This window comes from Agelaius phoeniceus, chromosome 9 (genome assembly GCF_051311805.1).
Source record: "Agelaius phoeniceus isolate bAgePho1 chromosome 9, bAgePho1.hap1, whole genome shotgun sequence".
NCBI lineage: Eukaryota > Metazoa > Chordata > Aves > Passeriformes > Icteridae > Agelaius > Agelaius phoeniceus.
Genome location: NC_135273.1, coordinates 33,699,169 through 33,717,385, shown reverse-complemented (window position 1 = coordinate 33,717,385; position 18,217 = coordinate 33,699,169). Strand labels below are relative to the sequence as shown.

Here is an 18,217-nt window from a genome sequence, read left to right as displayed (position 1 = left end):
ATCCATCCATCCATCCATCTGCCTTGCTCCCTGAGCATGGTGCACCCCAGGATGGAGAGCACAGCCCAGGGCCCCTGGGAGAGCCAGAGGGAAGGAAAAGGGAGCAGCAGGCAGAGCCCAGGTCACTGGACATGGCACTTCTCACTGCTTTTGTCACTGCTCCTGACCTGGCACTTGCTGACTTGGGGCTTCTCCGTGGTCCCAGGGTAATTTGTGGTGCTGAGGCAGCTGCTGGAACCCTGGATGCTGAAAATTTCAGATTTTCTGTGCTCAAAGACCCTCAAGAGAACACTGCATTTGACCTGAGGCTGTAGAGCTTCCAAAACTGACAGAACTGAAATTATAGGTGTGTAGATTGAATAGAAGTGTGGTAGAGAACTTAAAAGTTTAAAGTTTTAGGATATAGTAATATATTTGAAGCTAAGATAAAGATTTTTAGTCCTTCTTCTTCACCTTCTTCATGAGTTTGAGTAGTAGTTTTTTTGAGTAGTAGTTTGTAATTAAACAGAAAATCTGCATTGCAAGACATAAGAGCTTAGTTGTTAGGTTAAAAGTAAAAATAATTTAAGTGTCATTTCTTAATTAAATCGTTTTTCCTTAAAAAACCCTTGTAAAGATAGATAAAAAGATAGATAAGGAACCATTTTGTCGCTTGTTAGTAAAATAGTGTAAACTCACAGCTTGTGAGACTGTGATGTAAACAAAAAACTAATAAATGTCTAAATCTAAATAAAAAATACCATCTCAAACACTTGCAATCCCAATCCTAACAAAAATAAGGAGAAGGGAAGGGAAGGGAAGGGAAGGGAAGGGAAGGGAAGGGAAGGGAAGGGAAGGGAAGGGAAGGGAAGGGAAGGGAAGAGAAGAGAAGAGAAGAGAAGAGAAGAGAAGAGAAGAGAAGAGAAGAGAAGAGAAGAGAAGAGAAGAGAAGAGAAGAGAAGAGAAGAGAAGAGAAGAGAAGAGAAGAGAAGAGAAGAGAAGAGAAGAGAAGAGAAGAGAAGAGAAGAGAAGAGAGAAGCCAACATTTAGTGGTGCCCCATGTGAGGAAGGAACTCACAGCCTGCAGAGGCAGCCAAATTTGAGGGACACAGGGCTCACCAGTCACAGCAGGCATCCCAGTGAGCTGCTGGGGGGGAGAGCTGAGAGCCTCAGCTGCAGATATTCCTATCCAGGAGTAAGTAATGGAATCAAACAGCAGCTGGGCAGGATTCCTGGGGGAGCCCAGCCTCACCAGCTGTCCCAGCTGCTGTCACCAGCAGCTCCTCAGGGAATGGCCACCCCAGCAGGTTCCCTGTGCCATGGCCTGCTCAGCCCCAGCAGCCTTACAGGAGACACCATCATGGAATCATGGAATGGTTTGGGTGGGAAGGGACCTTAAAGATCACCTGGGTACAACCCCCTGCTATGTCCAGGAGCAGCTCCCACCAAGTGCTCACAGCCCCATGCAGCCTGACCCAAGATCCAGACTAAGCCCTCTGCTGGTTTTAAGCAAGGCACGACTTGCCAAGGCCTGACAGGCAGGAGGGGACACTGTCACTGTCATATTTCCTGAAAAATCCCTTCTCCCTCCAGGATTTCTTCTCCTGGCAAGATGAGAAGCCTCAGAGAAAAAAAAAAACAATATTATTTCATTGGCAGCTTTGGAATGTGGCTGGAGATTGTTTATCCAACAGGTGATTGTTTCATTGGTTTCATGTGAATTGTTTTTAATTAATGACCAATCACCATCAGCTGTGTCAGACTGGGGAGTCAGTCACGAGTTCTTCATTATCATTCTTGTTAAGCCTTCTGTCTGTATCCTTTCTGTATTCTTTAGTATAGTTTTAGTATAGTTTTTATATTGTATAGATAGTTTAGTTATAGTGGTGGTATATAGTTATAGAATATAGCTATATAGAATATCGTTATATAGAATATAGTTATAGTATAGCATTCTATAGCATAATATAATACAAAATAATATAATACAATACAATATAATAATAAATCAGCCTCCTGAGAACATGGAGCCAGATTCTCACTCTCACCTCGTCCTGGGGACCTGACAAACCCAACAGGACACGCTGTCCCCACCTGGGTGACCGTGCCCCTGACACAACACGGCCTGAGGGCAAGGCCAAGTGCCTGTTATCACCTCCAGTGCAGTGGGTGAAGCGTTTCCCACTCTCCTAAGACAACATTATTCCGAAATGTTCTCGCTAGGATGGAGGGAAGTGGAATTGCACTCGTCTGAACGGCCTCTTTTGTCATGCATTTTGTGAAGCGTCGAGGCATGAAAGCTTTCAGAGCTGGAACCTGGCTGAGTCCAGGCTGGGTGGTTATAAGGCTCCTTACAGAGCTGACATGATGGATCATCTTCATTTCCCCACTCCTGTCCTGCTCACAGCAAATCCATTTGCTGGGCAATTAGAGTGCAGTCATTACATTATGCTAAGAAGAGGCTCCTTTGGCAGCAGCAGCAGCAGGGACCCTGACCAGGAGGAGCCTGGAGTGCTCCCTGCCCATTCCCAGCTACTGCAAATGCAGGGCTGTGGTGGAGTTTGAGGGTCCCCAGGACGAGGGAAGAGATGAGAATCTTGACTCCATGTTTCAGAAGGCTGATTTAGAATTTTATGATAGATATTATATTACAAGAAAATTATATACTAAAGAATAGAAGAAAGGATTTCATCAGAAGGCTAGAAAGGAATGAATAATAAAATCTTGTGACCAACCAGAGAGTCTGACACAGCTAGACTGGGATTGGCCATCAAGTAGAAACAATTCACATGAGACCAATCAAAGATGCAGCTGTTGGTGAGCAACCTCCAAACCACATTCCACAGCCATCAGAGAGTTATTGTTTACATTTCTTTTCTGAGGCTTCTCAGGAGAAAAATCCTAGTGAAAGGATTTTCATAAAATATCACAGTGACACAGGGCCACCGATGAAGGCAGGAATGATGGATCTAACTCCATGTTCTCAGAAAGATAATTTATTATGATACTATATTATATTAAAGAATACTATACTGTACTAGAGAATACAGAAAGGATACTTACTGAATGCTAAAAAAAGATAATAATGAAACTCGTGACTCTTTCCAGAGTCCCAACACAGCTTGGCCCCAATTGGCCAAAGAGTGAAAACAACTCACACCAGAATCCAATGGCACAATCACCTGTGGTGAACAATCTCCAAACACATTCCACATGAGCACAACACAGGAGAAGCAAATGAGATAAGAATTGTTTTCCTTTTCTCTGAGGCTTCTCAGCTTCCTAGGAGAAAAATCCTGGGCCAAGGGATTTTTCCAGAGAATGTGAATGCCACACCCAGCTGCTGGCAAACCCCTGTGGCAGCAGGGCCACGTTCCCAGCTCTGGGAAGGTCTGGGATTAAGCACAATGGCCCTTGGGATGATTTTGCTTGAGGCAAACAGCAGCAGGATGGAGATGGGCAGTCCCTCTCCTGCACACTCTTCTCCTAAGGGGGTTTATCCAGTCTGTGCTCCCATTTTCCAAGTAAAACATGGGGTGATAGAGCTGCTGGCAGCTGGAACAGACTCTCCATGTCTTGCCCATGCCACCACAACCCAACCAATCCCCTTCCCTCCTCCTCATCCTCCTCCTTCTCCTCCAATTCCCCCCCCCAGAGCTCCCACCTCCAGCTCCCTCTGCACGTGTGTGTGTGTGTGTGTGTGTTCCCATTACTTCTGGGTGAAATAACTGACTACAGGGTCAGTCCACCTGAAAATTGCTCTCCCCAGACCTAAATGAAACAGATGGGCATTGATGATGTTTTGGGAGAAATTAATCAGCCTGGACCGGCGGCAGCGCCAGCAGCTCCCTTGGCCCAATCTCGCCTAATGAATTCCGAGCTCTCTGTCTTAATAGCTCCTGACAAGACTAATTTACTCTTGTAAGTGATTAGAGGGGGAATGATCTCTTAATTGTTGCTTAAGATCCCTTTTGGCACGGCAGGCAGCAGGCAGGGAGCTGCTGCTTTGGAGGGAGGGGATGCTGCAGGGAGGGATGGGCACTCAGACCTCAAAAAAATACAATTTTTAATTTTTTTTTTTCCCCAGGAAACAGTTACCACACACAGTTCTGCTCCTCACACTCAGGATATCAGAAAGGTGTTTCCAGATGCTACCTTTTTTTTCTTTTAAAGTTAATAAACCTTAACTCAGAAAACACCTACCAACAGCAGGAAACACAGAAACAACTGTGTGTGTCAACACTTCCCAGGCTGACATTTCCCTCCGGAAACAAAATCTCAAGATGCCAATATTTTTAAGAGTCAATTACATACATGCACACAGTGCAATACAAAGTTAAAAAAAAAAAAAAAAGAAATTCAACTGCCAAAGTAATTCCAAGAACGACTCAACTGGCATAATGTCTCATGGAAAGCAGGCTGGAGGAAATCTCCCTATTTTCTGACAAAATAGGAGTTCAGTCCAATTCCCATGAGGGATTTCAGGCTCAAGTGCTTGGAGAGCAAGGTGCTCTGTGAGGAAGCATTTCCATGAAGCTGTTCCCAGGCAGCTCCAGGGCCTCTCCTGAGGGTGAGCTCAGCTCCACCATCCACCCAAACCAGGACTCCCCATCCTGTAAACTGCTCAGACACCACCCCAAATCCCACCACGCTCCACCATCCACCCAAACCAGGACTCCCCATCCTGTAAACTGCTCAGACACCACCCCAAATCCCACAGGGGTCACCAATTCCTGGCCAAGGGCACCCTAGAAGGGGCAGCAGGCCCAGCTGAGCAGTCCCTGGAGATCTCTCCAGACCCTCAGCAGCTCTGAAGGGGATGTGGGTGCAGTAGGAGCCTTTCCTTCAGGAAGGTGCTGCTCAGGCTGGAGGTGGGAAAGGGACCTCCAGAGGCTCCATCCCAGCCTCCCAATCAATTCCTCCCCCATTAAAGGGCAGTCAGGAGCCCTGATTGAAGACCACAAGTTTAATGGACTGAGAGCCTGGGTCGATTTCTGCATTTACTAAAAACCAATCCCCAGCTAAAGAAAGCAAGGAAAGCTCCATCTGTCAATCAAAAGAAAAACATTCCTCTTCCATGCTTTTCCAAGGTGTGGTGGCAGCCAGGGCCCATCCCACTTACCCACAGGTGTGTCCTCGTTGATCAGCAGGTAGGTGTCAAAGAAGTAGTTGATGAAGTAGGGCAGGCGATTGCCCTGACCTGGGAAGAGAACAGAAACAAGAGTTATTTCCAATTTAATACCAATATTGCCGGATGGAACGTGCCTGGGCTCGTCTGGCCCTTGCTGCTTGACCAAGGGCAGCAGCTGTGGTGGTTTCACCTCAGAGACACCTTTGGCTAAGCTGGATATTGCAGCTGGGCGCTTGGGACACGTCCAGGCGTGCAGGAGCTCAGGTTTACCTCTGGTGGAGAAGCTTCGAGGCAAGGTGAAGGAAAGGAATTGGTTCTGATGGAGGGCTTGGATCCAGAGCTTTATTCCTGGCCCACAGGCCTCTGAATGCAGCCACAGCTCCAACAGAACAAAGGAACCCCATGGTTGCCATGTCTTTTAACCCCGGGGAGAGGGGCAGGGAAGGGGTAGGGATCCCACCAACCAGGTAAGGGGGTGAAGTCTCAGGGGACAAGTGACACCTGGATGGCCCAATGTCCCCAGGGCTGAGGGGCATGTTTTGAACTTTGCCAATCACAGATGCCCTTGCTGGAATGCCAAGATTGACAGACAGCACTCAGCAGGGGGAAAGGGAGGGGAAGGGAGAGGGGATTGGCACACCTGGGGAAAGAACCAGGATAGCTGAGACAGGCTCTGGCATCACAGCACAACATTTCCCAAGGCTGGGAAGGGCTTGGGAATGCTCACAGCGGGGCCACTTCCCTCCACCAGCCTTTCTGGATTTGGTATTTTCCAAAAGGCAGAGGGGAGGGGGAAAGCCGACAGCACAGGGACCGGGAGCATCAATTACTGCTTTAGCCCACGGTGAACACCTTTGCTTTGCTCCCACAGCTGAGAGCCTTTTGCCTTGTCAGGCACCCCAGCACAGCCCCGTGCTCCTTCCCTGTGCCATCCCCGGGCTGCCTTTCCCTCTAATTGCCTCCTTTCACCTCTAATCACCGGGCTCGCTCCTCTCCACTCCCTCTCCGAGCCTGCCCCTGGCCCGCAGCCTCATTAGGGGACAGAGCCAAGTGCAGAGCACGTAGGAGAGTGACAAAGGCAGCCTGAGCCGAGGAAAGAGGCAGCCAGGAAGGATCTGCTGCGGGGAGAGAGGTGGAAGGAGAGGAAATCACTCGGTGATTTCCCAGGAAGGTTTGGTGGGGCGTGCTCAGCATCCCAGGAAAGCAGGACAGCCCAAACCTCAGCAGCCTCTTTGCCTGCCCAGCTCCCAAGGGAAGGAGATGCTCCTGAGACCTTTCAAACACAGCTCCCAGGTGTGCATCCCACCAACCCAGCTCCTGGGGAGCTCCTGGGGATGGGGGAGCAGCCTGGGCTCCCCCAGGGCTCCCTCTGTAACAAGGCAGAGATTTTCAGCACTGCCCTCTTTCCTGAGGCACCAGCTTGGTTAAACACCCTGAGAAATGGGAGAGCACTGGAGGCAGCACTGTTGCAAAGGCACATTTAAATCCCAGCCTCTGGAGCTAAGCACCTGGAAAGAAAATAGAAAGGAACCTGACAAAATGGGTTATTTGAGAGCTGAGGGCATCTCCAGGGGCTTGGCAGCAACCTTGTCACGCCTGCCACTGGGGCCAGCCGGCCCTGGGAGGGGAAAATGAGGCTAAAACACCCCCAGCAGCCCTTGGCACACAGGACTTGCTTCTGAAAAACCTTTCTGTCTCAAAACACATTCCCTAATATCAGCAGCACACTAAAAATAAGGTGCACTTTCCAAACCCAGCTGCAGCAGGTGCTGGGAGGTTTCCAGGATCTGTGTGCTCTGGAGGAGGGAGACCTGGCCCTGGGAGCTGCTGAGGGAGGGTCTGGGGGCAGGACCCTGCTTTGGGCTGCAAATCCCAGGATAAAGCTGGAATTTCCTTCTCAGAGTGCCACAGTTACCCCTGGGATGTGCTACCCCTGGCACCCTCAGCACAAGACTGAAGGGTGCACAGGAAGGACATGGAGAGAGCCCAGAGGAGGCCATGAAGATCTGAGAGAGCTGGGGCTGGGAAAACTGGAGGAGAGGAGGCTCCAGGGAGAGCTTGGCTGGTGGAGATCTCTGCTCCTCTCCTGCAGCCTGGCCAGGCAGGAGCAGGGAGACTCCACTGCCCCCCCAGAGCTGAACCTATCCCAAAACCTGTCCCAAAACCTCCTGCAAACACTCCAAACCCACCCAGCCTCCACTTTCCCATCCCATCCCAGCTCGTGGCTTCGCCAGGAGCTCTGCAAACCTTCTGGGAAGAGTGTCACAGACATGTTTTCTGAGAAATCCTTTCATTAGGATATTTTCTCCTGAGAAGCTGCAGCTTCTCCATGTTTTGCTGCTTTGGAATGTGATCTGGAGAACTGTTTACCCAGCATGTGAATTGTTTTTACTTGATAACCAGTGATAGCCACCTGTGTGGAAGCTGTGAGCAGTCACAAGGTTTTATTATTCATTCCTTTCTTAGCCAACCTTCTGATGAAATCCTCTCTTCTATTCTTTAGTATAACATTTTAAATATAATATATATCATAAAATAATAAATCAGCCTTCTGAAACATGGAGTCAACATTCTCATCTCATCTCATCCCTTTTTGGGGTTGCCTGCATATTCCACAGAAGAGCTGCTCCATCACCTGCAGTGCCCAGGATGTGTGGCAGGGTGTGAGAATCTACAAAACCAGAGGGTTTTGGGAAAGCTGCAAAAGGCAGGCCTCAGAGACAGCAGAACTGTGATTGGAGCTAAGCAGCAGCCATGAGATTCGTCAGCAGAAAAATTATTTAAACTGTAGAAAAGCGAGGACAAATAGAACAATGGTCTGTGTATTAACACTTGTCTAGAATAACTCTCTAAGCTACAGAAAAGTTTATCTAGTGAGATGTTAGGAAGGTTGAAGCTTAATAATGGAGTTCTGTGTGTTGTGTTTTAGGGCTTACAAGCAGTTATTGTATTTGAAATAAGCAAGCATTGTTTTAACCAAAGTTACATGTGCTTATGGTGATTGGATAGAACCACTGTCAATGTGCTTTTGCTTTGTGTGATTTGGCAAAAAACTTATAAAGTGAGTTGTAACATTAAGTTCTTGGTCTGCTGCCTGGGATGTGAGCTGGTGGCATCTTCCCATTGCCATAACCATGTGATGAGAGTGATGCTGGAAAATCAAACAGCTCAAGGCACGTTCCCAGCAGTCCTGTCCCGTTTGTGATTTGTACACAGCCCCCAGCTGGCAATTGCAGGGCACCCATCCCACATCCCTACCCCAGGCCCAGCAGCTGTGCCAGCCCTTGCTTATCACAGAGATGGCAACCCAAGGCCTGGGTAGGGTTTGGGAGAGAAGGGCTGGGATTCTGCTGAGCTGCAGAGCCTCCAAATCCCTGGCTCCATGCAAAGCCAGTGCAGTTTGTCACTGCAAGGAGGGAGCGAGTCCCCAGCTGGGCTGGCAGACCCCACTTCCAATGGGACAGAGTGGCAAATGACCTCTCAGGGAGGTAAAGGACTTGCTTTTCCCTTATTTGTTCCCTTTGCAGAGGAGCTGCAGCTCCAGTGAGGCTCTCCCTGATCCAAGTCGACACCGGAGGGAGATTGACTGCACCTGTCACTCACAGCTAATGTCATCCACTGACTGCCTCATCAGCCTGCCAATCTGGGCAAGCCATCTCCAGCCTTCAGGAGGGGAAAAAAGGGCGAAAAAAGCCTTTATTCCAAAGGGCACAGTGCTATCAGAGGGACACACACTGGCTATTGTTTATCAGCAAGAGCCACACAGGCACCCTGTCCCCACACCAGCACCCAGGGGGGATAGGCCAGTCATGTAACAATCCCAATTTTCACGGGGCTTTGCTGCACATTTACAGCTCCTGTGCACCCTGTGATGTGCCAAAACCTGTCCCAAAAGGCACATTTTCTACACCAAAAGGCCATTGTCCCACCAGCTCCCTCCCCATGCCAGGAAAGACCCAGAGCATCAGTGGGAAGAGCTTCTTGTGGAGGCTCTTCTGGCCCACAGCCCTGCCTTTCCCCATCATTTGGAATTAGAAAAGAGGTTTTGCAGCTTGGAGAGGAATTATTTCCCCCTCCCCATATTTAAGCACAGTTCAGGTCATCATTTTGCTGCTGAAAGCAGGGGGAGAGCCTTGCCAGCAATATTCTGCTGCTACACAACTAACAAGCTTCTGGTTTACATCCCTGCCTGTGATCCCTCCCTCTCTCCTGTTTTCTTTAGGTTTTATTGATCATCCAGCTCTTGGTCAATCCACATCTGGAAGTTTCCAAGAGGAGCTTTTCATTGAGATACCCCAGGAGCATCTACCCCTGCTGGGCTCACCAGCACATCCACCCTTCTCCAAGGCTCTTACATCCCTGCCTGTGATCCCTCCCTCTCTCCCTCCCTCCAGTTTTCTTTAGGTTTTATTGATGTAGATTAACCCCATGCCAGATCCAGCACCACCTCTGCCTTGGTCAATCCACATCTGGAAGGTTCCAAGTGGAGCTTTTCATTGAGATACCCCAGGAGCCTCTACCCCTGCTGGGCTCACCAGCACATTCACCCTTCTCCAAGGCTTTTTCCAGTCCCACCAACCCTCTCCCAAGAAAGGCCACGTGTGCCACCAGTAAGGGCTGCAAGAAAATTGGGAACATGATGTGCAGGTCCCCATGATTTCCTGGAATGGAGAAATGAAAGATTTGATGGAGGCAGGAGATTTGCTCACCCCCACCCTTCACCCCAGCAGGGCAGCTCTGCATATTCACCAGGAGACCACTGTGAAAAATGCATATTTTATGATTGGCTTTTTGCAAATATTCAAATGAATATTATATGTGTTATGTTAGAAAGTTATGCTGTATTCATTCTCTTAAGTACTGTGTTAAATATAGTTTTAGGTTATAACAAAATGTTAAAATAGAAACTATGTATGTGTGATATTTTTTTAAGAAAGGAATGAGGTAGCAGCCACAGGACACCCAAATCTTTCAGAGAAAGAGAATTTATTGCTCCATTATCAAGTTCTTCCTGCCTCACTCAGCCCTGAAGACTCAGTCAGGATTCAGAGGAAGAAGCTGACACTGCCCAGCCAGAATCCTGGGTTTGAATGGAATTTATGCATCATGGATGAGGTGTAGGAATATGCAACAGGCTGTTGCTTTTAAGGGTTAATCCTCTGTTAACATGGGTTCTTTTTCGGGCTTATTTTGCCCAGAAAGAGATACCTGGACTGTCTGTAATTCTTTGTTTCTATTGTCTCATATTGTCCTAATCCCAATTGTCCAAATTATTATTCCTCTAATTATATTATTTTTATAATAATTGTATTACTATTCAACTTTTAAAATTTTAAAAAACCAAGTGATTGGTGTTTTTCACACCTCAAAGACAGCAATTGCCACCTTTGCACCCTGCAAACCCCAGCCCCAAGCAGGGAGAGAGCAGAGCCAGACCTACCTGGAGAGACCAGCTCCAGGAGCAGGAGGACAGGCAGGAGGTGGGCAGCAGCAGCCACGGGGTGCTTCATGGTTCCTGTCAAACAAGAGAGGCACTGTCAAGCCCAGCACTGACAGATGCGACCTGGTCTGCCTCAATCAGGCTCAGGGTGCAGGCTGTGCCACAGGAGAGCCCTCAGGACACCAATGCTCTGCTTCAAACACCCTCTTGGCCATGGAAACCAGGTGGAGGGGCTCCATTTTTTCCTTTCTGCTTCCCCACTGTCATATTTTCTGGAAAAATCCCTTTGTGCAGGATTTTTCTCCTAGGAAGCTGAGAAGCCTCAGAGAAAAGGAAAACAATATGATCTTATTTGCTTCTCCTGTGTCGTGCTCATGTGGAATGTGTTTGGAGATTGTTCACCCACAGGTGGTTGTTTCATTGGATTCATGTAAGTTGTTTTCACTCATTTACCAATCAGGGCCAAGCTGTGCTGGGACTCTGGAAAGAGTCACGAGTTTGCATTATTTTTTTTTTAGCATTCTGTAAATATCCTTTCTGTATTCTATAGTTTAGTTTAATATTCTTTAATATAATACAGTATCATAAAATAATAAATTAGCCTTCTAAGAACATGGAGTCAGATTCATCCTTCCTTCCTGCCATGGGCACCCCACAAACACAACACCCAATACAATTCAATGCCCAAGCTCCTCTCCAGAGAGGGGAGAAGCCACAGTGACCTTGGTGGCCAGGAGAGGAGCAGCTCCAGCAGCAGAGGAAGAGCTGCTGTGACCCAGGAGTGCCACAACAGGGAGCTGTCAGCACCCAGATTTGAGATGGTTTGGCAGAAGCTCGACCCTGAATCACTGCAGAGGCACCAAGGTTTGGGGGCAGAGCCCCTGGAATCTCTCACCCCACCCGGGTGGCTGCAGAGCAGGAGCACAGGAAGCTGCCAGGCCTGTCCCCATCCCAAATTTTAACACAGCACATGGCTCCCATGCTAAGGACACAGAATTAAACAGCAGCAGGGAGCTGCCAGCATCCACACCTGGTGGTGTTCAGACCATCAGACCCAAGGATTTTGCCAAACCAACCCCAGAAAACCTCAGCCAAGTGCCCCTCTGCAAGGAAATTGGCACAGGTGGATTTTAAAACACTCCATAATATCATCTAATTTGCTTCGGAATAGAATTTAAAAATTGTTTATCCAACATGTGAATTGTGTTTTACTTAATAACCAATCACAGTCCAGCTGTGTCAAGACTGAAAAAAAAATCACAAGTTTTCATTATCATTCTTGTTAAGCCTTTTGTATATATCCTTTCTCTATTCTTTAGTATAGTTTTAGTATAACATTCTTTAATATAAGTACATATCATAAATAAAATAAATAACCATTAATATAAATAATAAATTTGCCTTCTGAGAACATAGAGCCAAATGCTCAATCCCCCCTTCGTCTGGGGACCCCAAAAATACCACACATGGACCCCAAAAATACCACACATGGGAACGCTCCTGGAGGCTCCTGAAGGAGCTCCAAAGCCACAGCTACACCTATTTTATTTTTACTGATGGATGTGTCACAGAAGACAGCTCCTAACAACTCTGTCACTGCAGAAAGGGCCTGAAATTCTAATTTCTCCTGCTATTTTGCTACGGAGAGTCTCTCTGGGATGAAGAGGTCTCTTGCCTAGACAAGAAAAACGGTGCTGTGGTGTGTTTTGTGCATTTTCAGGTATTTCAGTGCAGGCCTGAGAAAACATTCAGGTGTAATCATGCCCATCACCCCAGAAAACACAGCCAGGGCAGAAGAGCTCAAACCTCCACCCCACAAGAAGCTGCTGACTTATGCTCAGTGTCAGCAGAGCATCCAAAAGCCCAATTTTGTTTTTTGTTTCTAAACAAAAAAATGGCCACTTTCCCCAGAGCCAGGCATCCTGACAAGCCCTTTAAATCCTTACATTTGGCCAACCAAAGCAGAATGGATTCTTGTGATTAGGAAAAACCACCAAACATCTCAATTTTCCCCATGCTTTAATAGGTTTTTGGGGAGGAGGAAACCTCAGCATCTTTGTTCCAGACCCCTGCACCCAGCCCAGAATGCAGAGCCCAAGCTCTTGGTGTTGCAGCCAGAGAGGATGAGATGGAAATGAGCTCCTCTGCCTTCTGCAGTGCCAGAATGCCAGAGGAAAACACTAACTTTCTTCTCAAACAGCACCACTATCAGCCCAAGTGAGCGTGAACATTATTTCTCAGCTTCACAGCCCATGTTTAAAAAGCACCAGGGCAGTGGAGAAACAATTTATGTGATGTAGGAATAAAAGCAACTGACAGCATCCCCTTTCGAGTGCCATGATAAATCTAAATATTGGATATTCCAAGTCAGTCACTTCATTATGTCAGTAATTGCCTGAAATGTCATTTTGATTTTCTCTGACTTCATTAATATTGCAGCTCTTCACTGGCTCTTCGAGATGGTTCACTCAAATATTGCACATTTAAGGAACGGGATCCAGGAGTCTCTGGGGAGAACTTAAAAAATTGTGACTAAGAGCAGATTAAATTGCACCTTGTGCCTGAAAGAGGCTCTTTGGAGGAAGCACTCTGTGCAGTTCCCAGCATGGTAATGTCCCTGGGAGCTCAGGTGCTGTCTCCTCCTGGCTGCCAAGGCTCTGATGTTAAACCAGAGGTTTCCCCCTCCGCTGGCAGCTGCTCCCAGGGAGCTGCAGACAGAGCCTCCAGAAATGGGAAGCTGAGGAAACACCACAGTGCAAACAAATCCAGGGCTTCAAAGCTCAGCAATCAGCTCAAGCAGAGGTGTTTCAGCCTGCTTGCTCCAAATGCCTCCTCCTTCCCAAGCCTGGGAAGTGGCTGTTTCCCTGCCTCGGCAGCACTGCTGCATCCCTAAACGTGGCAAATCCCACCTGCTGCATCCTGGCCATGCTCCAGGAGCCTCCTGGCACCTCAACTCACTGCTCCAGCTCTCAGGGTGCCTCAACAGCACTGCCAGGCTCTGCACCTGGACTGGTTTATTTTAAAATAAACTTTATATGAATTAAAAAAAACAGAAATAAATTTTAAAATAAACGCACAGAACGCAACTTCGCCACTGCCCGAGCTGCCCTCCCTCAGCCTGGCTGGCAGAGCTGCTCCACTCTGGCACCTTCCGTCACCCCAAAACCCCTGTTCCTTGACCCCTAACCTGGCCTTCCCTTCCCCAAACAGCACTGTGGTGCTCAAGCCTCAGAATTTCCAAAGAAATGATGATTTCCAAAGATGCTCAAGCCTCAGAACTCCATCCGCTCGCTCCGTGAATGGAAGTGGAAATCAAACCTCCCAAACTGCCACAGCAGGGAACTGGGGATGCCTCCCCAAAAACTCCCCTTCTCCTGCAATGAAATGTCCCCAAGAGGATTGGATGTGGGAGGTGGGGTGGAGGTACCTGAGGTGTCACCGGGATGTCCCCGCAGCCACCTGGCTCTGTCACAGACATATTTCATATCAAATCCTTTTCCTAGGATTTTTAATTCTGAGGCTTCTCAACTTCTCAGGAAAAAAAAATCCTAGAAAAAGATTTTTCATAAAATATATCCCAGGCTTCCTCCATCGCTGGGGCCACCTGGGAAGAGCAGCCAGGAGCTGGCCCAACAAGGACCACCACCAACCCCACATCCCAAAAAATCATCCCTGGGATCCCCTTTGGCCAAGCACATGGTTTAACACCACCCCTCACACCAAAACACCAGCCTCTCCTGCTTCCCCTCTGTGCCTTGAAAACAGCACTGCTAGAAATGCACCTTTTCTCCTCATTATTGCCTCTTGGCCAGGGCTTTACAATAAGCACAATTCAAACTAAAAAAAAAATATTACAAGTTAATCCTGATTTTATTTTTTTTTTATTCCCACCCCCGTGTTGGCGTGAGCCATACCCAAATCATAATTCCCAAAAATAACAAATTGCAGAACAGGGTAATCAGAAGTAAATTGATATTGATAAATAAGCTTTTCTCCCGTGCGGTAGGTGGTTTATTTTAATCTAATGAGTTTTATATTTTCTGAGCTTTCAGATTCCATGATGAAGAGCCATCCACGCTAGAATTACAAAGCACTTTGAAATATTGTAATTTTATGGCTCATTTTGTCAGGACTCTTGAAAATGAGATTTGTTCCCAGTGAAAAAATTTGCCCCCTTCTTTTTTTTTTTTAATTTTTTTTTTCTTTCTATTCCCTGCAGTGAAAGGAAATAAAATTTCCCTGTTAAATAAATACAGGCCAGGATATTGGTTTGCACATGGGAGGGAGAATATGGATGCCCACAGGGAATAAGGGGCACAGCTGCTGGCACCTGTCACCACCCACCTGAGAGGGAGTTTGCAGGAGAAAAGAGCATGGAAAATCCTCTCTCTCCTTCCTTCACCCCAAAACCAAAACTGAGGATGAGACAGGAACCTTTTCCCCCCAAAAAGCTCTGCACTCCCCAGCTGGAGCACTCAAACCTTTCTTCCTCCAGGGAAAAAGCTGGAGCTTCTCCTTACTTGAAACCCAAAAGTTTCCCTCACTGCCAGCAGTTTATTCCCATTTTAAACCAAGGGCAGTAGTGCAAGTATTTTGGTTGGTGCTTCCAGACATTTCCTTTCCCACAGGAAACAAAGATTAGCTGCAGAATGACACTAAGACATCATTTCACCAAAAACCCAGGCCCAGGAGGAAATGCCAGCTTTGAACTGCCCAGTCCTTGCAGGAAGGCTGGGCCTGGGTTGGGAATGACAGAGGTTTGGGGAATGACACGGGTTTGGGAATGAATGACATGGGACAGGACATGGGGAATGCCATAGGAAATGCCATGGATTTGGAAATGACACTGGGAATGACATGGGGAATGACAGGGGTTTGGGAATGAATGACGTGGGTTTGGGAATGACACTGGGAATGACATGGGTTTGAAAATGAAACTGGGAATGACATAGGGAATGCCAGGGGTTTGGAAATGCCATGGGTTTGGGGAATGCCATGGGTTTTGCAAATGACACAGGTTTGGGAAATGACATGGGTTTGGGAATGACATGGGGAATGACAGGGGTCTGGGGAATGCCATGGGTTGGGGAAATTACATGGGAAATGACATGGGTTTGGGAATGACATGCAGAATGACAGGGGTTTTCCCATGAAATGGGGAATGACATGGGCTTGGAAATGTCATGAGGAATGCCATGGGTTTGGGAAATGCCATGGGTTTGGAAAGGACACAGGTTTGGGAAATGCCATGGGCTTGGAAATGACATGGGAATGGCATGGGTTTGGGGAATGACATGGGTTTGAGAAATGCCATGGGTTTGGGAAATGAATGACTTGGGTTGTCCCATGAAATGCCATGGGGAATGCCACAGGTTTGCAAATGAGATGGGTTTGGGGAATGACATGGGTTTTCCCATGTAATGGGGAATGCCATGGGTTAGGGAAATGACATGGGTTTGGAAATGCCATGGGAAATAACATGGGGAATGCCATGGGTTTGGGAAAGGACATGGCTTTGGTAAAGGACATGGGGAATGCCAGGGGTTTGGGAATGCCAGGGGTTTGGGAAATGAATGACTTGGGTTGTCCCATGACATGGGGAATGCCATGGGCTTGGGAAATGCCATGGGGAATGCCAGGGCTTTGGGAATGCCGGGGTAATGACATGGGTGTGGGAATGACACTGGGAATGCCATGGGTTTGGGAATGCCATGAGTTTGGGAATGCCATGAGTTTGGGAATGCCATGAGTGACATGGGTTTGGGAATGACAGGGGTTGTCCCATTACATGGGGAATGCCTTGGGTTTGGGAATGCCAAGGGGAATGACATGGGTTTTCCCATGTAATGGGGAATGACAGGGGTTTGGGAAAGGACACAGGGAATGCCATGGGGTTGGGAATGCCTCTGGGAATGACATGGGGAATGACACAGGTTTAGGAAATTACATGGGTTGGGGAAACAACAGGGGTTTGGGAATTAAATGTGCTTGGAAATAACATGGGCTTGGAAAGGCCATAGGGAATGCCATGGGTTTGGAAATGACATGGGTTTGGGGGAATACCATGGGGAATGCCGTGGGTTTTTCCATTAAATGGGGAATGCCATGGGTTTGGGAATGACATGGGAAATTAAATGGATTTGGGAATGAATGACATAGGTTGTCCCATGACGTGGGGAATGCCATGGGTTTGGGAATGCCATGGGTTTCCCAAGCCCCTGACCCAATACCAAGACAATCCCAATACCCATCCAGCTCTGCATAAGGAACACTCAAACCTTTCACCACACCTGTGGCATCTCCAAGGAAAAGCCAAATAATGCATCCAACTCAGGTCCTGCATCCATGGGATGCTAAAATAACACCCTGGGAGCTTTGGGAAGAGCCCCCACTCCCTGCTGCACCAGGCACTGCCACCCACCCCTCCATGGCAAGGGAAACTTCACTTTTGGGGAGAGAGAAGTAGGAATTCCTAAATTCTTCCTTTTTAAGTGGGGCAGCACTGGCTCAAGGGAGCCTCCAGCATTGGTTGCTAGTCACCATAGGCATCATAGCAACCACTTTCCATCACAAAACCTCTCTTCAGCTGGAGCAGCAGCTCCTGAGGCAGGAGGAGGGCTGGGATGGGGCACAGAGACCAAGCCAAGAGGCTCCTGGGCTGCTCCAAACCAGGGCATCAACACAGCAAAGCTGAGGAGCAGATGATGCTAACGTGGGATGAAAAGGTGGAAAAGCAGCCAACAGCAACAGAGCTTGGCTTCAAGGAGGGAAAAAAGGAGGAGGGGGAGGAAGGGTGGGAATTCTTGCTCTAGGAGGAAGGGAAGGGTGAATGCAGTGCAGTGACACACACAGTCTGGTCTCACAGACAGGAGCCCCTCTGCAGGCTCTCAGGGAACGCACAGGAAGGGACAAAGTGGCAAATGGAAGGTGCTGAGGGCCTGACTGCAAGGCTGCTCAGGGATGGGATGCCAGACTCTTTCTTCCTGTGCCCTGCCTGGAAGGAGGCAGCAGCCTGGCTGGAATCCCAAGCACTGCCACCAAAGGGTGCAGGAGAAGTGCCCAACATCCCCAGGCTCCCTCCCAGCATCCCTGAGTGTGGCTGTGCTGCTGCCACCCTGCCCCTGCCCACACATCTGCTTGGTCCAGGGGGGTTTCAAGGGAAAAAGAGGACAAGATGTGTGTGAAGTGGGATTAAAGGGGGAAAAATGTGTGTGCTGGAAGGGACTGCCTCAGCATCCCCCTCCCTGCCACATCCAGCTGCAGCTTTCAGGGCAAGGATTTCCTTTTTCCCCCAGGATGTCCCCCCACACCAGCAATAAAGGAGTCAGCAGCAGCCTCAAGAGCAAGGCAGCAGCCTCAGAACCCCCAGCTCTTCCCAGTCAGTCACCAAGCACATTCCAAAGCCCTGCCAAAGGGGATGGGTGAGTTATTGGAGTCCATGTGCCTGGGTAAACGCTCAGCAGACACTGCTCCAAGCCCAGGGCCCTGGCTGTGGGATTTCATCCCATCTCCCTCAGGGCCTCCAGCTGCCCCTAAGCTCCAGGCTGGGAGTTTGCAACACTAAAAAAAAGCAGCAGGGCCATTGTGTTCAGGCCTATGGTAACTGGAATTTTAGATCTTAAAATCAGAGAGGGAAAAGGGATGCTTCAGAAGAAGGGGGAAAAAAT

General features: G+C 48.2%; 1 protein-coding gene across 1 annotated transcript in view; it reads right to left on the bottom strand.

The window, feature by feature from the left end:
- CDH23 (cadherin related 23) overlaps positions 1 to 18,217 on the bottom strand; it is a 226,030-nt gene that overhangs the window by 204,215 nt on the left and 3,598 nt on the right. Inside the window, exons 2-3 of the mRNA XM_077183497.1 lie at positions 10,551 to 10,625; positions 5,102 to 5,179 (exon numbers count right to left, since the gene is read on the bottom strand). Coding sequence (XP_077039612.1) covers positions 5,102 to 5,179; positions 10,551 to 10,620 — 148 coding nt within the window. The 5' untranslated portion in view covers positions 10,621 to 10,625. The remainder of the gene's footprint in view (positions 1 to 5,101; positions 5,180 to 10,550; positions 10,626 to 18,217) is intronic.